Consider the following 14866-nt stretch of genomic DNA (forward strand, 5'->3'; position numbering starts at 1 on the left):
AGTTGGTTAATAAACTCATCTTTTGTTAAAACTTTATCATGGTGTGTCTCCCATTTGTTGTGGCCAAAGTGCAAGGTCTAACAAACTGCATCCACCACTTCCAGGTCCTTTTCTAGACAGTTAAGAACATGGTTTACAAGCACTAGTTTGGATGCCTTCATCATTTGGCAAATGTCTATCAATACACAACTTGTGTGTTGCTAAACTGCTCTGCTGCTTGACTTACCTTAGTGCTACTGTTGTCCTGTTGCTCATATTTGTTTTAACTCATATCTGTTTTTGCTCATGTCTGTTTTTGTGTAGCTGTAATGTAATTTCAGCAGTTCTATAATTGTTTAAGCTGTTCTGTTGAATCATAACTCGTTCTGCTTTTATTGCTGCCCATGCCTGTGTTCTGCTTTTACTGTAACTGACATGCCTTACATAATGATCATTGTTTTAAACGTGTTTCTTGATTTTACACTGACTTTAGGCTTCCAACTTCACACACCTGGCCAGCAACTATGGATGAAAACTAGTCTTCTGGCTAATTCTGGCATATTTACAGTTATGTCTATTAATATGCACTGTGCCTGAGAAGTAAACTGAATAAATAAAGAATAAATAAAAACGTTGAGAAGACATCACTCTGCCACACAAGCAAGGAGATGCTCAGACGTCAGATGCCTGAGTGCAAACGTATTTCAAAAGCTTTGTTGACTACCAGGCTAGTTACTCCACCCACCACCCACGAACGTTATGCTGCTGCTCTGTAGTGACCCCACCCCTTCCTTTCTTACCCCGAACCAAGGACACTGCCAGCAAACAGAAGAAACTGGACCAGGTGGACCGGGAGCTGGGACATCTGTAAGTGTTCCATCTTTTTTTCCAGGGTTTGTGGGCTAACACACGGTGAACCCAGTATGCATAATTTGATTGTGATGTTGATAAGAGTTCTGTCTCTGAAGGTTATTAGTCTTGCAGCAGTTCTTGGATGCTTTCCCCTGCATTTAATCAGATACGTAACCTAAGTTTGACAACGGTTTGGAAGATAAGTGAACATACTGTTTTAATTCCTCTCTTTCCTCTTTGTATTTTTTTCCCACTCTCTCATCAAGGCCACGAGTAAGAAGCCCAAAGATCTATCATTGTGAGGCGCACTATTGACTGTCAAAGCAGTGAATCACTGTCTCCTGCAGCCATGCGAAATCACCAGGTATGGTGATTAACACTAAAACAGCAGCAAATCTGTTAAAGTCTTGTTTTGCTTATAATAAATAGTTGATAACACATACCCAGTCTTTCAGAATGCTCTTAGTTATGTGTGGATTCATGTATTAGTATGTGTTAGTGAGTGTTGTGGTGCTTAAGGGGCGTGTACGAGGCTGGGAGGGAATAATCACAGCACACCCACTACAATAAACTGGACTACACCACTGGTGAACAGCACAATCTTAGTCCTAAAGTGGTGGTGAAACCTAATACAGCTGGTGCAGCATCTTTAGCTCTATCTCTCTTTACAAGGCAATGTCTTTGGTTGATCTTTAAAGGGTGATTACTGAATTATAAAATGTTGTTGGTAGTGGTGAGAGAGCTGTGGAGGGGGGGGGGGGGGGGGGGCAATTAATAAATTATAGTCAGGGCCCCCTAAAGGGCAGGGGCAGTACTGGTGCTGCATGCTAAAATCCAGACTGGGGCAATCAGGATCAGCCCTTTTCTCCATCTGTTCATTTGCTCCTCATGTTGTAAGAAACAGGGAAACAGTTCAGTCAGTAACGGAGGCACAAGAAACAGCATTTTCTCTTTTTACATTACTAGTTTAACATATCAACAAGTTAGCTTTGAGTATATTTAATTTGTTTTAATTAACTATGCGTCATTTAGGCTCTTGACTGGCTGTGTGTATTCATTTCTACAATTTCATATGGATGTTAATTTGAATGGGTGTTGGGTTGTTTATTGTTGTGGCGTTTATTAAACCAAATTTGAGGGTAACTATTATACACTGCACTGTAACTTTTATTCTCCTGTTTTATTTCTTATTCCTTTTTATCTTCCTTTTATTTCCAAATGTAACACTTTTTAATTGTATTTAAATGTCTTTTTACTTGTGTTGCTTTTATATTCTGTCTTGATACCATTTATGCTCTATGTAAAATGTGCAATTGTTGAAATGTGCTGTATAAATAAAGGCAGGTTTAACCTTGCAACAAGCTTTTTTTAACCTTCTTTTGAAAACCTACATTGACTAGTGAAATGCTGGGCTTGGAAAGGGGTTATGAGTTCAAAAAGAATAATCAGTAAAACTTAGGATTATTATTGATATCTTCATGACAGTGTTTAAACTATAGGCCCTTTCTACAGCAGACATTTTGACTTGGAATAAATATGCCAAGTGTAGAAGCCCTGCACACCCACTTCAGGGTGATTAGACCTCCGCTCAGGCTGATGTCGGGAGATGTGCTGGGAATCACTTGAGCTCACAGAATCAATGTGAGAGACGATTAGAATAATAATGTTTAATTGTCCGAACAGGTGCAACAAAACTGACAGGAGAGTGAGGAAGATGTCAATGAAACAAACTCTGTTTAAGCCCAAACAGTCTTGAGAAATAGTCAAATAAGTGAAATTTTATATTCAAGAACATTTCAAGACGTGAATTTGCGTAACTGAATTTCAGGCACTTGAAGCTTCATGTATAATATTGGCATACTTGAGTGGAAAAATCCAGATTCGACAGCGCGATAATAGCAGCAATAAAAACCCTGCACATAAAAGAGACTCTTGAGAGACTTCGACCCCAAGATCAAGGCTAAAATAAGCACGTTGGGGTTTGGAGGCAGCTGAAAAATGCTGTTTTCTCATGGAAAACTGTGCATTGTGAATTAGAAGTGGCTGATTGCAGAAAGGATGACGTGCTGGAAGTCAAATGAACAATAGTGACAATGTGTTACGACCACAGAGGCTCCAAAGAGGATTAGCAAAGATTTCACGCCATCTCGCCAAAAATGACTGGAGAGATTATTACCTTTTTAGGACCATAAATAATAAAATTAGACAGGATATAGTGGTTTTTTTATTGTTTGTACTACAACACCGACAAAAACGCATGGGTGTATGTGTGTGGATTAAAGGAAAACGAGCGCAATAATTAACACTTGCAGACACACATACAGTCCACTCAGAGAGCCAATTCTCAGCCTGCGCAATTCAATTATCGTCCCATTTCCTCCAACTCCTTTTTGTGGCCTCGCCTTTGAGAAATTTTCACACAACGCTCGGACCGCATCGACAAGGACCTTTTTTTTTTTCCTTCCTGCTGCACTCATTTCCTGTCCGCTGACAACACGCTCTTCATCTTTACTGCCCCAGACATGTGAGTCAGATTCCACCGCACGCAGCTAGACAGCGTTAAAAAAAAAAAGGCATCAGCTGAAGATCTACGAGCCCAGACTGCACTGGAATAAGCTTGATGTGTGTGTGTGTGTGTGTGTCAGTATCTGTGTGTTCAACAGAGGATGAGTGTCCTTGGAAGTTTGCGAGCGTGAGGAAGTTAATCATCAGAACATACACATATTATAACCGCAGAAAAAAAGATCAACCCTGAGCTCATACATCTACGGATGATACAGATTTCCAGACATATTGTAGTTTCTGCACAAAATACTGACACCATTTCCCACTTGTCACCTGATTATAACCCAAATATAATAAAATATGGACAGAAAGCTTTTAAACTGACCATCAAAACTGCTCAAGGACCATCTCAGAATCAGTTATCCAGCTTTATGAAGTGAATACTCTGACGACATTAGCTGTCTGGTTTGTTTACAGGCTCGTTCTCACCACAAAACCATTGTGATTAATGCTTTGGTATAACAAGCCTTCTGTAAATAATTCATACACACATAAAAAAAACTGTGATAAACCATCTGGATTTAAGTGACAACGAGCTAGTTTATACCATAACGTAAGCTGTAATTAGTCAGTTGTTAGAGATTTGTTTCTAATCTCCTCAGAGCCTCAGGAGGAGGCCATCTGTCTGCAAGAGTCATTTAGCTAAAGAGCAAACTATAGCTGTTTACACTGGAGGAACTGACAGCGAGATAAGTTCTTGATGATCTCTGCAGACACTAAGTGGTATCAGTTATGCAAATGAGGTTTAAAAGTTCAAGAACTGTATAGTTGTTTTGTTCTACTTTTAACAGCTCTTTAATTTAGGATTTTAACTTCACCGTTAGTGTGAAAACATGCCATTAAATACAATTAATAAAGACACTGTTGATGGAGTGGAATATTTTTAAAGGCAGGTCATTTCAGTTCAGCTTCAGAAAAACTCGTCAGTGGCTCTTTTTACGTAAAGGGGACGTATTATAAACATTTCCAGGTCTATATTTATATTCTGGGGTCCTACTGGAATATCTTTTAATGATTTAAAGTTTCTGAAAACTCCTTATTTGGTCCTTTATGCAGCCCCTCGGTTCAGCCTCTGTCTGAAACAGGTCTCTTCACTCTCAGACGCTGCCTCTCAGCAGACGTCTGCCAGCTCCGGAGGCAACGTGAATGAATAATAGTAGTCAGATTTCACTTATTTTTCTTGTTCTTTACTCAAAATATTAACTTCTTAAATATATTAGTACATGTTTGAGCCTGAATCTGATCTGAAATATGCGAATGGACAACGTGAACAACTTTAGCATCAAACACTAGGCATAACAATAGGCATGTGTGAACGATCTGATGTTGGCATGAGGAGGAAGTAGAGGTAACTTCGCAAATGGAGCGTTCAGAGACGGTTGACTTTCAGGGAGCATTTTAAATACGTTCACCTCCACCACCTTCACCTTTTCTAACTTTGAACAACATCATAACAGTATATAAAAGAAAGAAAAATCACAAAAAGCATGTTATGTCCCCTTTAAAAGCTGCTTCAGTCAGAACAGCAGATGAAATGAGATCTTCCAAAGCGTAACGTTTGATTAATTCAACTGGAAGAAACTATTTACAGTTGGAAACCACACAAAGCATGTCTGTGTTTGATCCATGGCATATTTATAAATTAAAGAATTTTTGGAGTTGTAAGTCCCTTCTCTCCCTCTCTGCATGATGTAATATTTCTTTTTTATTTCTCATCCTCCTGGAGTGTATCTGTGAGAAACTGAAGCTCAGCTGGAAACATATACAGGCCTTCATCATATATCGCACCGAAGACAACTCATTCAACCCTCCTCGGCTTTCCGTGCAGACAGATCTCGTGTCGATGAGCGCGTGTGAATTGAGTCCAGCTGGGTCTGCGGCTAAAATCACTGCTGCTTCATAATTAATGGACTAGATACCCTCTCACACTGATGTAGGCCAACCAGCGCATCTGCCCCCCTCCACCCCCTCCCCTCAAGGAAAAACAGGAAGCCGGTGCAGCTGGACTTACCGATGGCGGTCTCCGGCATGGCAAACAGCGTCTTCTCAGTGGCCACTCGGAACCGGCCATGAACTGATAGACCTACACCCTGCAGGTGGAGGAGAACAAAAAAAACAAAACAAAAAACAATGCTATAATGAAAAGAGGTGGAAATAGAGTCCCATGCTGGGAAAACAGAATACACAGAGGGGGGAAAAGAGGGCACGGAGAGAACATTAATCACTGTCACCCTCTACAGGGAGGAACTGAGGTGAAGTTTGAGATAGAAAGTGCTGACTGGGGAAAAAAAAAAAGTAAACCAGGGCGAGCGTGTGTGTGTGTGTGTGTGTGTGTGTGTGTGATTAAAGTGTGTGAGGCCCGGCAGGGAGAGAGGTGAAGGCTAATGAGCAGCGTTGGCCAGAGGACACTTCCAGCACAGATAGGACTCTGTGCGTGTTTGTGTGTGAGTCGGATTAGGTTACCATGGAAATAACATCCCTTTGCATACATCCTCAGAAACAAATATGCATAAAACAATGTAGATATACAGACAGGTAAGCTTTTTTTTAATTTATATAGCACTTCTTAATTGACAAAATTGAAACAAATAGATTAATAAAATAAATAAACACAACACAGAGAGAAATCAACCAAACTGAATTAAAACAGGACATGGGAACAAGAAGGGAGGTCTAGCTGATATAAATGGATTTTTAGGCGTCGTTTAAAACAGTTCAAGGATTCGGCGGATCTAACAGATTGTGGAAGGTGACTCCACAGAGTTGGGGCTGAGAATGCGGAGGCGGTCACCTTTTGATTTGCGGTTTGTGCGGGGGATAGACAGATAGAAGGCCGAGATTTGAGGATCTAAGAGGTCGTGAAGTGAAATGGGGGACAAGGAGCTCAGAAATGTAGCTAGCTCTTGTAGTTTATTCTGAATTTAACCGGAAGCCAATGGAGGGACGCAAGAACAGGGGTAACGTGGGACCAACGGCTAGTTCTGGTTAGAAGTCTGGCTGCTGTATTTTGGATTAACTGTAAATGTTTTAGAGAAGACTGACTGAGGCAGGTGTAGAGGGAGTTACATTGTATTGCCTGACAGGTGAAGCACCATGTAGACCAGATATATTAAATACACAATTAGAAGAATTATTAAAGTCCCAGTCCACTCAAAAATGTGTTTTTCTTCTTCACTGTGCAGAATGATGTCTGCATGATGTGTAAAATGTCTAAATTGTAAAATCAAGTTATTACAATATGCAAAAAAATGTTATTTTTTGTCAAAAAGTAACGTAGATGCTAGCTGCTACATTAGCTGTTTTGACTCATGACAGTCCCGTAAACTGTGACGTGATTAGTTTCACTATGTGTGACTCCAGGTGGCTAGCTGTCTCTGCTCATCTCATAGTAAATTTAACGGTCATATCTACAAGAAGGACAGAACGAAAATGAATCTGCACACTGATCTGAGCTCTCAGTTTGCGCTAATTGAAGTATCATCTGTGGTTACGAGAGTTGAATTGCTGGGAGTCGACTGAACAGTTTCCAGATTCTACATGCTGTGTCTCAAATCGCTTCACTTCTGTACTTACACTTAACATTTTGAGTGCATAAGTGCGTTCACACTGAGAAGTATGGAAAAATGCAGTGCACTGTGAGTACCCGGATGGTGCACTCAAAATGGTCAAAAAGTTGAGTGTGGAACTATGGACACTTCTCGTCCTCAGTGGTCGCCATCTTGGCTACTTAGCGGAAGGGGAGGGACCACTTTTCAAACTGGAAATGGCGGCCGAGTGCGTTGTAACTACGGTGAACATCGCCACATTATACAAATGTAAGTTAAACGTGTTTTTTTAGCACTAAGCATCACTATACTGTTGTCAGATATAAGCCATCAGTATGTTTTTTGGGTTAATTTAGCAGTCTGTAATGATTTGGTAGCGCGAACGATAAAACGAATGCTAACGCTAGCTAATGCTAATTTGCAATTGTTTTTTCGGGTAAGTGCACAACGGCTGTGTTTGATTTGAGACGACACTACCCTGTAGAAATTCGCACACTACGTCAGTAAGTACATACTGTACACAGTGTACTACATGAAAGTGTACTAACAGCAGTATGTGATTTGAAACACAGCTTTTGTCTCTACCTGCCGGGCAGCTAACGCTAGCTAGCAACAGTCTGCAGATATCAGACTGAAGAAATACAAACAAAAGCAGATCCATTAGTGAGCTGATCTATCTGTGCTTGCAGGTCTTTTATTATTCTTGCTCAGCTGTCTTAAAAAAAATATGATGTTTCAATTCTGCATTTTTGCAGGCAAACATAAAATTGATTAAAATCATGAATTGACACTAGACAACATAGATCAGTCTGGAGCGGAGGGAACATAAATGAACTTGAAACAAATATAGACAAATGTACCCTACGCATCATTCTGTAATCTTAATGTAATGTAAATGTCAAACGATGAGCTAAACTCAGTCAAAATGTTGTCATGCACTGTTTCTTAATGACAACAACACAGAAATAATAATACATGAATGTATTCATTCAACTGAAATGTCCTTCATACAAACAGGAGAGAAGACGAATAAGCTCTTATTTACAGTGATTTGAAACCCTGCTAACAATGGCAAAATACAATAAAAATAATCAAGTACATTAAAAAATAAAATGACAAAGCAGTCATAAAGCTAAACACTAGAAGACGAGGTAGACACTAGTCGTTACAGCTTGTGTAGTTAGATGAGAAAGGCGACTGAATACCAGAGACACAGTATTTCTCCTGCAGTCCAACTGCCTTTAATAAATCACTAAAGCGTATGCAGAGGAGTACCTTGAACAGCTCACACAAAGACTTTATACTTTAAGCCTCTGCCTAACACAACTGTCAACACCTGTTTCCTGCAAGATTATCAATAATAATTCCATATATGGTGTCACGACTGTCCAGTTCTCGCATTAAGTTCCCCTTTTCCAATGATCACTTCTTAGAATCGGGGTCACCATGTATCACGCACTTCAGATAACCTTTCCTAGTTCTTCTTTCCTAACAGACTAGACATTCATTTGCCTAAACAAACAAAGTGTGAGGCATCTCACTTAAAAACAGAGCAGGGTCAAGAGTGCATCGTGTTCTTTAAAGGCAAAAACTGATCAGTTGATCACACTTCTACACCGGAATAAAGATTAAAAAAAAGGAGATGGAATTATTTAGTTTCTGGAGGAGATGTGATCCAACAGTAATGGAAAGTAATCACATTACTTCGTTGACCTTCAACGTTCTGGAAGATTGTTATTAATTGACTAATCATTCATCTACAAGGGGATATGTTGTGGGAGGACTCCTGGGAGCAGGGTCATTAACTGGTCAAGCCTGAGAAAAATGCAGTATGTCAGTGACTGGTGATGACTGATGACTGTGGAAGGTCACCGGGTAAATCCCCCCCTGAGGGATCGCCGTACACATGAACTAGAGGCTAGGATACGTATAGGTGATTCATTTCCTCTAGCTAATACATATATCTGCTTCGTGTCACGGTCACGTCACGTAAATCTGTTTGTATGGCCTGATATCACACACAGTTTTTCTTTAAGCTTTATAGGCGCACATGAGCAATGGCTACAAATCATGCGGCGAGTGGATACTAGAGTATAAGATGGCGTCCATTTAATTCCAATGAAATTTGCTCATCCGACACATAGGCCAAGACATCTCTTTGGTCTGTGATGTGCAGCCCAAACTATACATTTAAGTGTCTCCCTCTCGTTTTTCTCCAACGTCTTGGCCCACTGACTTAATTTTGAGATGATTTCATGCACATAAAAAAAAATTCCTTTCCAGGGTCAAGTAAAGTTTTACATATTTAGTCATTATTTATAATTGTTGTCTTTGAGAAAAAAATGCTTTTAGGGCTGCAGGGGATTTGTTTGTTGCAGTATTGCGGTTAAGAATTGGCAGCAACGTTGATTCAGTCTGTAAACATCACTTAGCTTAGTCTAAGCCAGCGCATTTTAAAATGGTGACTGGACACTCAAACTGTGCTCGTTGTAAAGTTGGGACATACAAAGAATGAAACCGAGAGCAAAGACAATCATGAAAAGCCTTGGATTTTAATAATGTGGATGTTTTTGCACAAAGGAAGGTACAAATCACCTGGTTTAAAGAGGACATATCATGCCTTTTGGGATTTTCTGGTATTCATATACTGTTATGATGTCAGATATCTTTGCTAAACATGTTCAAAGTTCAAAAACTTGAGTATAATGTACATAGAAAAGCTCCCGGCTAGTCAAAGTCAGGGCTTCAACCGGCTTTGAACACTTTGTTTGTGGTGTTTTTTTCTACTTTGCCTACGAGCTGACGTCACCTCATATGCCCATAAACAGCCGTCTGTTCTGTAGCCTTGGTTACTAAGGTGGTTGCTAAGGTTTTTCCATATGTGTTTGTGTTGTTTACACTCATATTTCAGATCAGATTTTGGCTCAAACATATACAGATGTATTTGAGAAGTTGACATTTTGAGTAAAGAATGAGAAAAGTGATGAAATCCTGTTACTATAGTTTGTTTCATGGTTTGTTGATGGATCCTCTGGAGCAGGTGGAAGTCGGCCGAAGCTGACCAATCAGAACAGATTGGGCTCATCAGGAGGCGGGCCTTACAGAGACAGGAGCTAAAACTGCCTGTTGCAGACAGAGGCTGAACTGAGGGGCTGCATAAAGGGCCAGTATGAGATAAAAAAAACATTCTTTTTAACTGTAAATCATGCAAAAATATTCCAGTAGAGCCCCAGAATGAAAATATAAACCTGGAAATGTGTATGATACGTCCCCTTTTAGCTACGACAGCTCAGTGTGACCATGTGCTCCGTTTATGGTTGGTTTGTTCTTTGAATAACGTTTGCTGGGCTATATGGTCAATGCATGACAAATATCAGGTTATATAACGTTACGATACATGGAGCAGCCCAGTAGGCCTTTGGCTTTGGATGGATGACGCAGCGTTTAATTTTATTCTCTGATAAGCGAGTCACTGATGTTTACATGTTGTTGAGTCTGATTTGCTGATTTGTTTCCCTGCAAGTGATAAATTGGCTAATTTTACAGTCATTTAGTGCTATAAATTTTTAAAAAAAATCCTTATTGCCTCTTATGAGCCAGGCTGAACCTTCAGTGATTTTAACTGATCTTGCTGTAGCAGCAGAAAAAGTAAAGTTTTTATCAGGGGAAACCAGAAAGTAGCATACAAGAAATTATATAATAAATAAATAACAACACAATAAAACAACTGAAATGAATCAAAACAAAGCAACAACACCAGAAAAACAACCGTGTGTTTCGACACGTCGCATAGAAGTTTATGACAGAATGTTTTTAAGGCAGTCTGAGGAGTCGGCGAGCCACACGAGGGGGAGAAACTGAACCCTGCAGACCAGTTGACCCACATATTAAAAGGAAAAATGCAACCAGTCACAACATAGTTGAGCAATTGCAGACGACTGGGGAGCAACGAACAAGGCAGAGTGAAAAATCCAGCAAGGTTGGTATGTAATAGGACTGCATCTAATCACAATTTCCTAGCGCTAAAGGTGACATCTTCAAATTGTTTGTTTCGTCAATTGTCAATTGTCCAAAACCCAAAAATATTCAGTTAACAATGGCATGAAACAGAAAAAAATGACACATCCTCACATTTTTTTTAATCAACTAATCAGATAAATTGTTAGTTAAATTCAATATCAGTCAATCAAGAGAAGAGACAAGAGTAGATTTCAGGAAAGACTCGGTAATTATAAATACTCTGGGTTACTTATAGACGGGTTTAGTTGCAGTCAAATGAACATATAGATTTCTATTTATGAAATAATGACTTCAAGCAGCTGCATTTAGGCTCATAAACGCTCAATCAAACTATCTATAAAACAGTAGACTGTGCAGATATAAAGAGGATCCCACCTGCCGAGGGCTGAATCACTGTCAAGCAACAATTAGTGACTGTGATTGAAATCGACAAGCTGTCTTCACCTTGCTCTTAGCGAACAGCCAAAGAGAAACAAGCGGGGAAGCCAGAGAGCAGCGCCGCTGGATTCGCCATAAGGCTGTGTGACAAATGACCACAGAGGATTAAAAATATCTGATCGCCGGAGACTAAACAGACCTTTGCCAAGAGTAGCTGCTCGTCTCGAAGAGCCAAAAAACCAGAAAGAGAAGGACTGTGACTTCTGTCAGCTTCTGCCATGAAATACACGACCTGTCTGTGTTTCATCAGCACGTCTGCACATGAGGGCGAAGACGGGCACTCGGTTCATTTTCTTACAAAACAAGGAAACTTTGTAAAGTGGAAATCAAAAGATATTTATTTTTAATCCCAGTATACCATGAAATTTGGTGAAACTGTGTGTGTTTGTAGGGAACTCCTAAATGTACAACTGATTAAATTAACCACAACCTCTTTAAATAATCATCAACTATAATAAATAAAGGTTGTCTAATAAGTTTGGATTCTTACCAAGTGTCAAATTGAATATCATCTGGTTAATGAGCCTTTTCCATGGAAGACATTTTGACTTGTCAAAGCAGGAAAAGTACAGATGTAAATAATATAATTATTGATGGCTGATTTCCATTTAGCTGCTTCTGTTTCAGGGCCGTGGTGCTGGTAGTGTGCACGCTGGCTCACTGTCACGCTGTCATCATGACTTACTGGGACACTAGAATAGAAAGGAGCCATCATAATGTTATTACCTGTGCTTTTATTTCTATGACGAGCCAAAATGTCTGTTGTCTCAGAATAACCTCTGTTGAGATTTTAAGGTATTTTTTACAGTAATATTGTGTATTTTTAACTAAAAATAGCTATAATGAAAGCATGTTACTATGAAAATAAGGATAAATTCACATAATGAACACAGTTTTAATAGGGAATGTAATTATTTCACAATTTGCTAATTTTGTATATTTTACTGCATTTTTTTCGTATCATTATTTGTTATATAATATTGAATTAATCCGTTCAGAGCTTCATATGTGTAAGCTCATGTTCTAGCAAAAACATCCAGTGTTCCTCCTGTCTTCATCTATTATTAGACACCGAATGAGTCACGTAAAAACGGAGTGCACTTCAAAATGTTAGCTAAATGAACCTTGATCTGGAAAGAGATGTGAGAGAGTTTTAGATATGAAAGAAAGAAGAAATGAAAGACAAAAAAAAAGAAAAAGAAAAGAAGATTGTTTTTGCAATGATCACAGGATGCAGCCGATGGAATGAGAGATCCTTCAATCTCATATTTCACCATAAAAGTAGTGGAAGACTGTTGCGTTCTGGTGCCGTATCACCAAGCACCATATAAGAACATGTCTGCAGAACCTGCTGTAAACAATGGAAATGTGCAAAAGTCTGCAGAGCGGCGTGTTTATAGCTCATGCATACAAACAGGATTGGCTTCAAAATTTACCACCCAGCAGGGAGAGTTTACACTTCCTAAGAATATGCAAAGCTTCATTAAGCCCTCGTTAGGATATCTGGTTGACTGGATATTATTGTTATTAGATCAGGTGGGGTAAAGCGGTAGTGCAGCAGGGTACCTCTCCCCGATTAATATTATCTCCCTGAAGACTTTGCAGAGGATTTAAGCTTCTTCCTGCACTCATTATGAGACTGGAAATGCCCGTGTGGGTTATGCAGAAGCCTCCCAGTCGGTGTGAAGGGACAAACGTGACAGACAGTAGTTATAAACACAGAGACCGTGCAGTCTGTTTGAAGATGTACAACAGTTGCGTTACTTTCCACATCACTCTTGCACAAAATATTCACTTTCAAAACAAGCTCAGGCTGCAACAAAGCTCTGGAGGGATGAGAACCTCAGCGCAGGGATCAAAACCTGCCCCGAGGACCTTCTTGGGTCTCATTCTTGTCTCGGATATTAGCGATCAAGAGCTCTGTTCTCTGCAGGGGGAAGAGAGATCATACAGCTCCAGACAAATATCCATCAATTTGGGAAGCAACCGCCCCTGTTAAAGAGTCGTACAAACAGTTTCTGAACGTGAGGAGACGACCGTCCCGCTGTGTAAATGTTTGAGATCTCGACAGCAAACGCAAAACACTCACAAAGTCTCGAATGTAAAGTGCAGCAGACAGGGATTAATAACAATTCAGCATTCGTGGGCCTTTAATTCGAGGGATTTGAAACTTGAGAGAGTAATGAACGATGTGCGTGAGATGAGATCCTACTGATGTAAGAGGGAGGCAAACAGATGTGTGTGTGTGTCTCTGTGTGTGTGTGTGTGTGTGTGTGTGTGGTTTGTTATCACTAATGCAAGAATACTCGTTGTTCGACGTGGGAGTTCTGCCCTGAGCTCAGAGCAGATCTGGGAGCAGGGACTCTGGTGCCTCTCGGACTTTTTCCTTATATAGAACTCTGCTGTTTTCAACTACTGCGCACATTAAAACAGCGATCACCCCCGAGGATGGTTTGTGTCAACATCACTGTCCGCTCTGTGCTGACACGACAGATCAGAGACTATTTTATTCCCAAAGCCATAAATCCATAAAGAAAAAAGAAAAAAAGATAAAAATGTGTGATAAGCAGCAGCAAATGATTCAAACAAACACAGCTTTTATCAGCTTTACTGTTGGGATGATGAACCGTAGTGAACATATGGTGCGACGTAGATCCGGACCAGGCGTTCAGCCGTCCCTCGGATCCGTTAAACGACCCCCTGTTTTTTGTTTTCTTTCGGTTTTGTTCTGACAAATAAATTACAGCCTCTGTCTCTTCTGGAAAGCAAAATGGTAAGTAGGGATGTTATCATCACTATCATCATCATCATCATCATCATGGCTGTGTAAACATAAGAAAAACAAGCAAACTAGATGAGTTTTTGGAGCTTATTTACTACACTGATAAACTGACAAACAAAAGCTGCAAAGATTTATGTGTTTTTGTTTATTTTTCTGCAACAGGAGTCAAATGTTATGAAAATTGACTTATTCGCTGAATGAAGGTCAGACCCAAAAAAAACAACAGCACACATTTTGATTTAATTACAACACAGCCTCCAGGCTGTCAAAGTCCACAGTTTAACCCCTTCATGTCCCCTTCCTTTTGGCAGGCGGTTGGTCTAAATTAAAACAAATGTAATACTTCTGATCATTACACATCTGCGATGGATTAGGACGTTAAGTTTTCAAGGATTTATTAAATTGCGGGACTTCCAGACTGCTTTGAAGGTAGCGAGACGACATTCTTTCAAAGAGCCAAACATTGAACTGAACCTTTTTTTGTTCATTCTTGTGTATCGGCCATCAGACTAAGAAGCTATTGTTAAATTATATGTTTGCTATAAGATGGAAAGGCTTTATATTTAATTGTAAGCATTTAAGTTTAATGATAAATCAGTAATTTGCAGATGTGTTAAGTAATAACTGATTAGTTTATAATAATTTAATTCACCATGGCGACCAGGTGTTGCCACTTTAAGGGAAA

At 39.7% G+C, this 14866-nt stretch overlaps 1 protein-coding gene across 1 annotated transcript in view; it reads right to left on the minus strand.

Moving 5' to 3' along the window:
• hibch (3-hydroxyisobutyryl-CoA hydrolase) overlaps nucleotides 1-14866 on the minus strand; it is a 32906-nt gene that overhangs the window by 11783 nt on the left and 6257 nt on the right. Inside the window, exon 7 of the mRNA XM_067602986.1 lies at nucleotides 5408-5486. Coding sequence (XP_067459087.1) covers nucleotides 5408-5486 — 79 coding nt within the window. The remainder of the gene's footprint in view (nucleotides 1-5407; nucleotides 5487-14866) is intronic.

Source organism: Thunnus thynnus, chromosome 11 (assembly GCF_963924715.1).
Source record: "Thunnus thynnus chromosome 11, fThuThy2.1, whole genome shotgun sequence".
NCBI classification, from domain to species: Eukaryota; Metazoa; Chordata; class Actinopteri; order Scombriformes; family Scombridae; genus Thunnus; species Thunnus thynnus.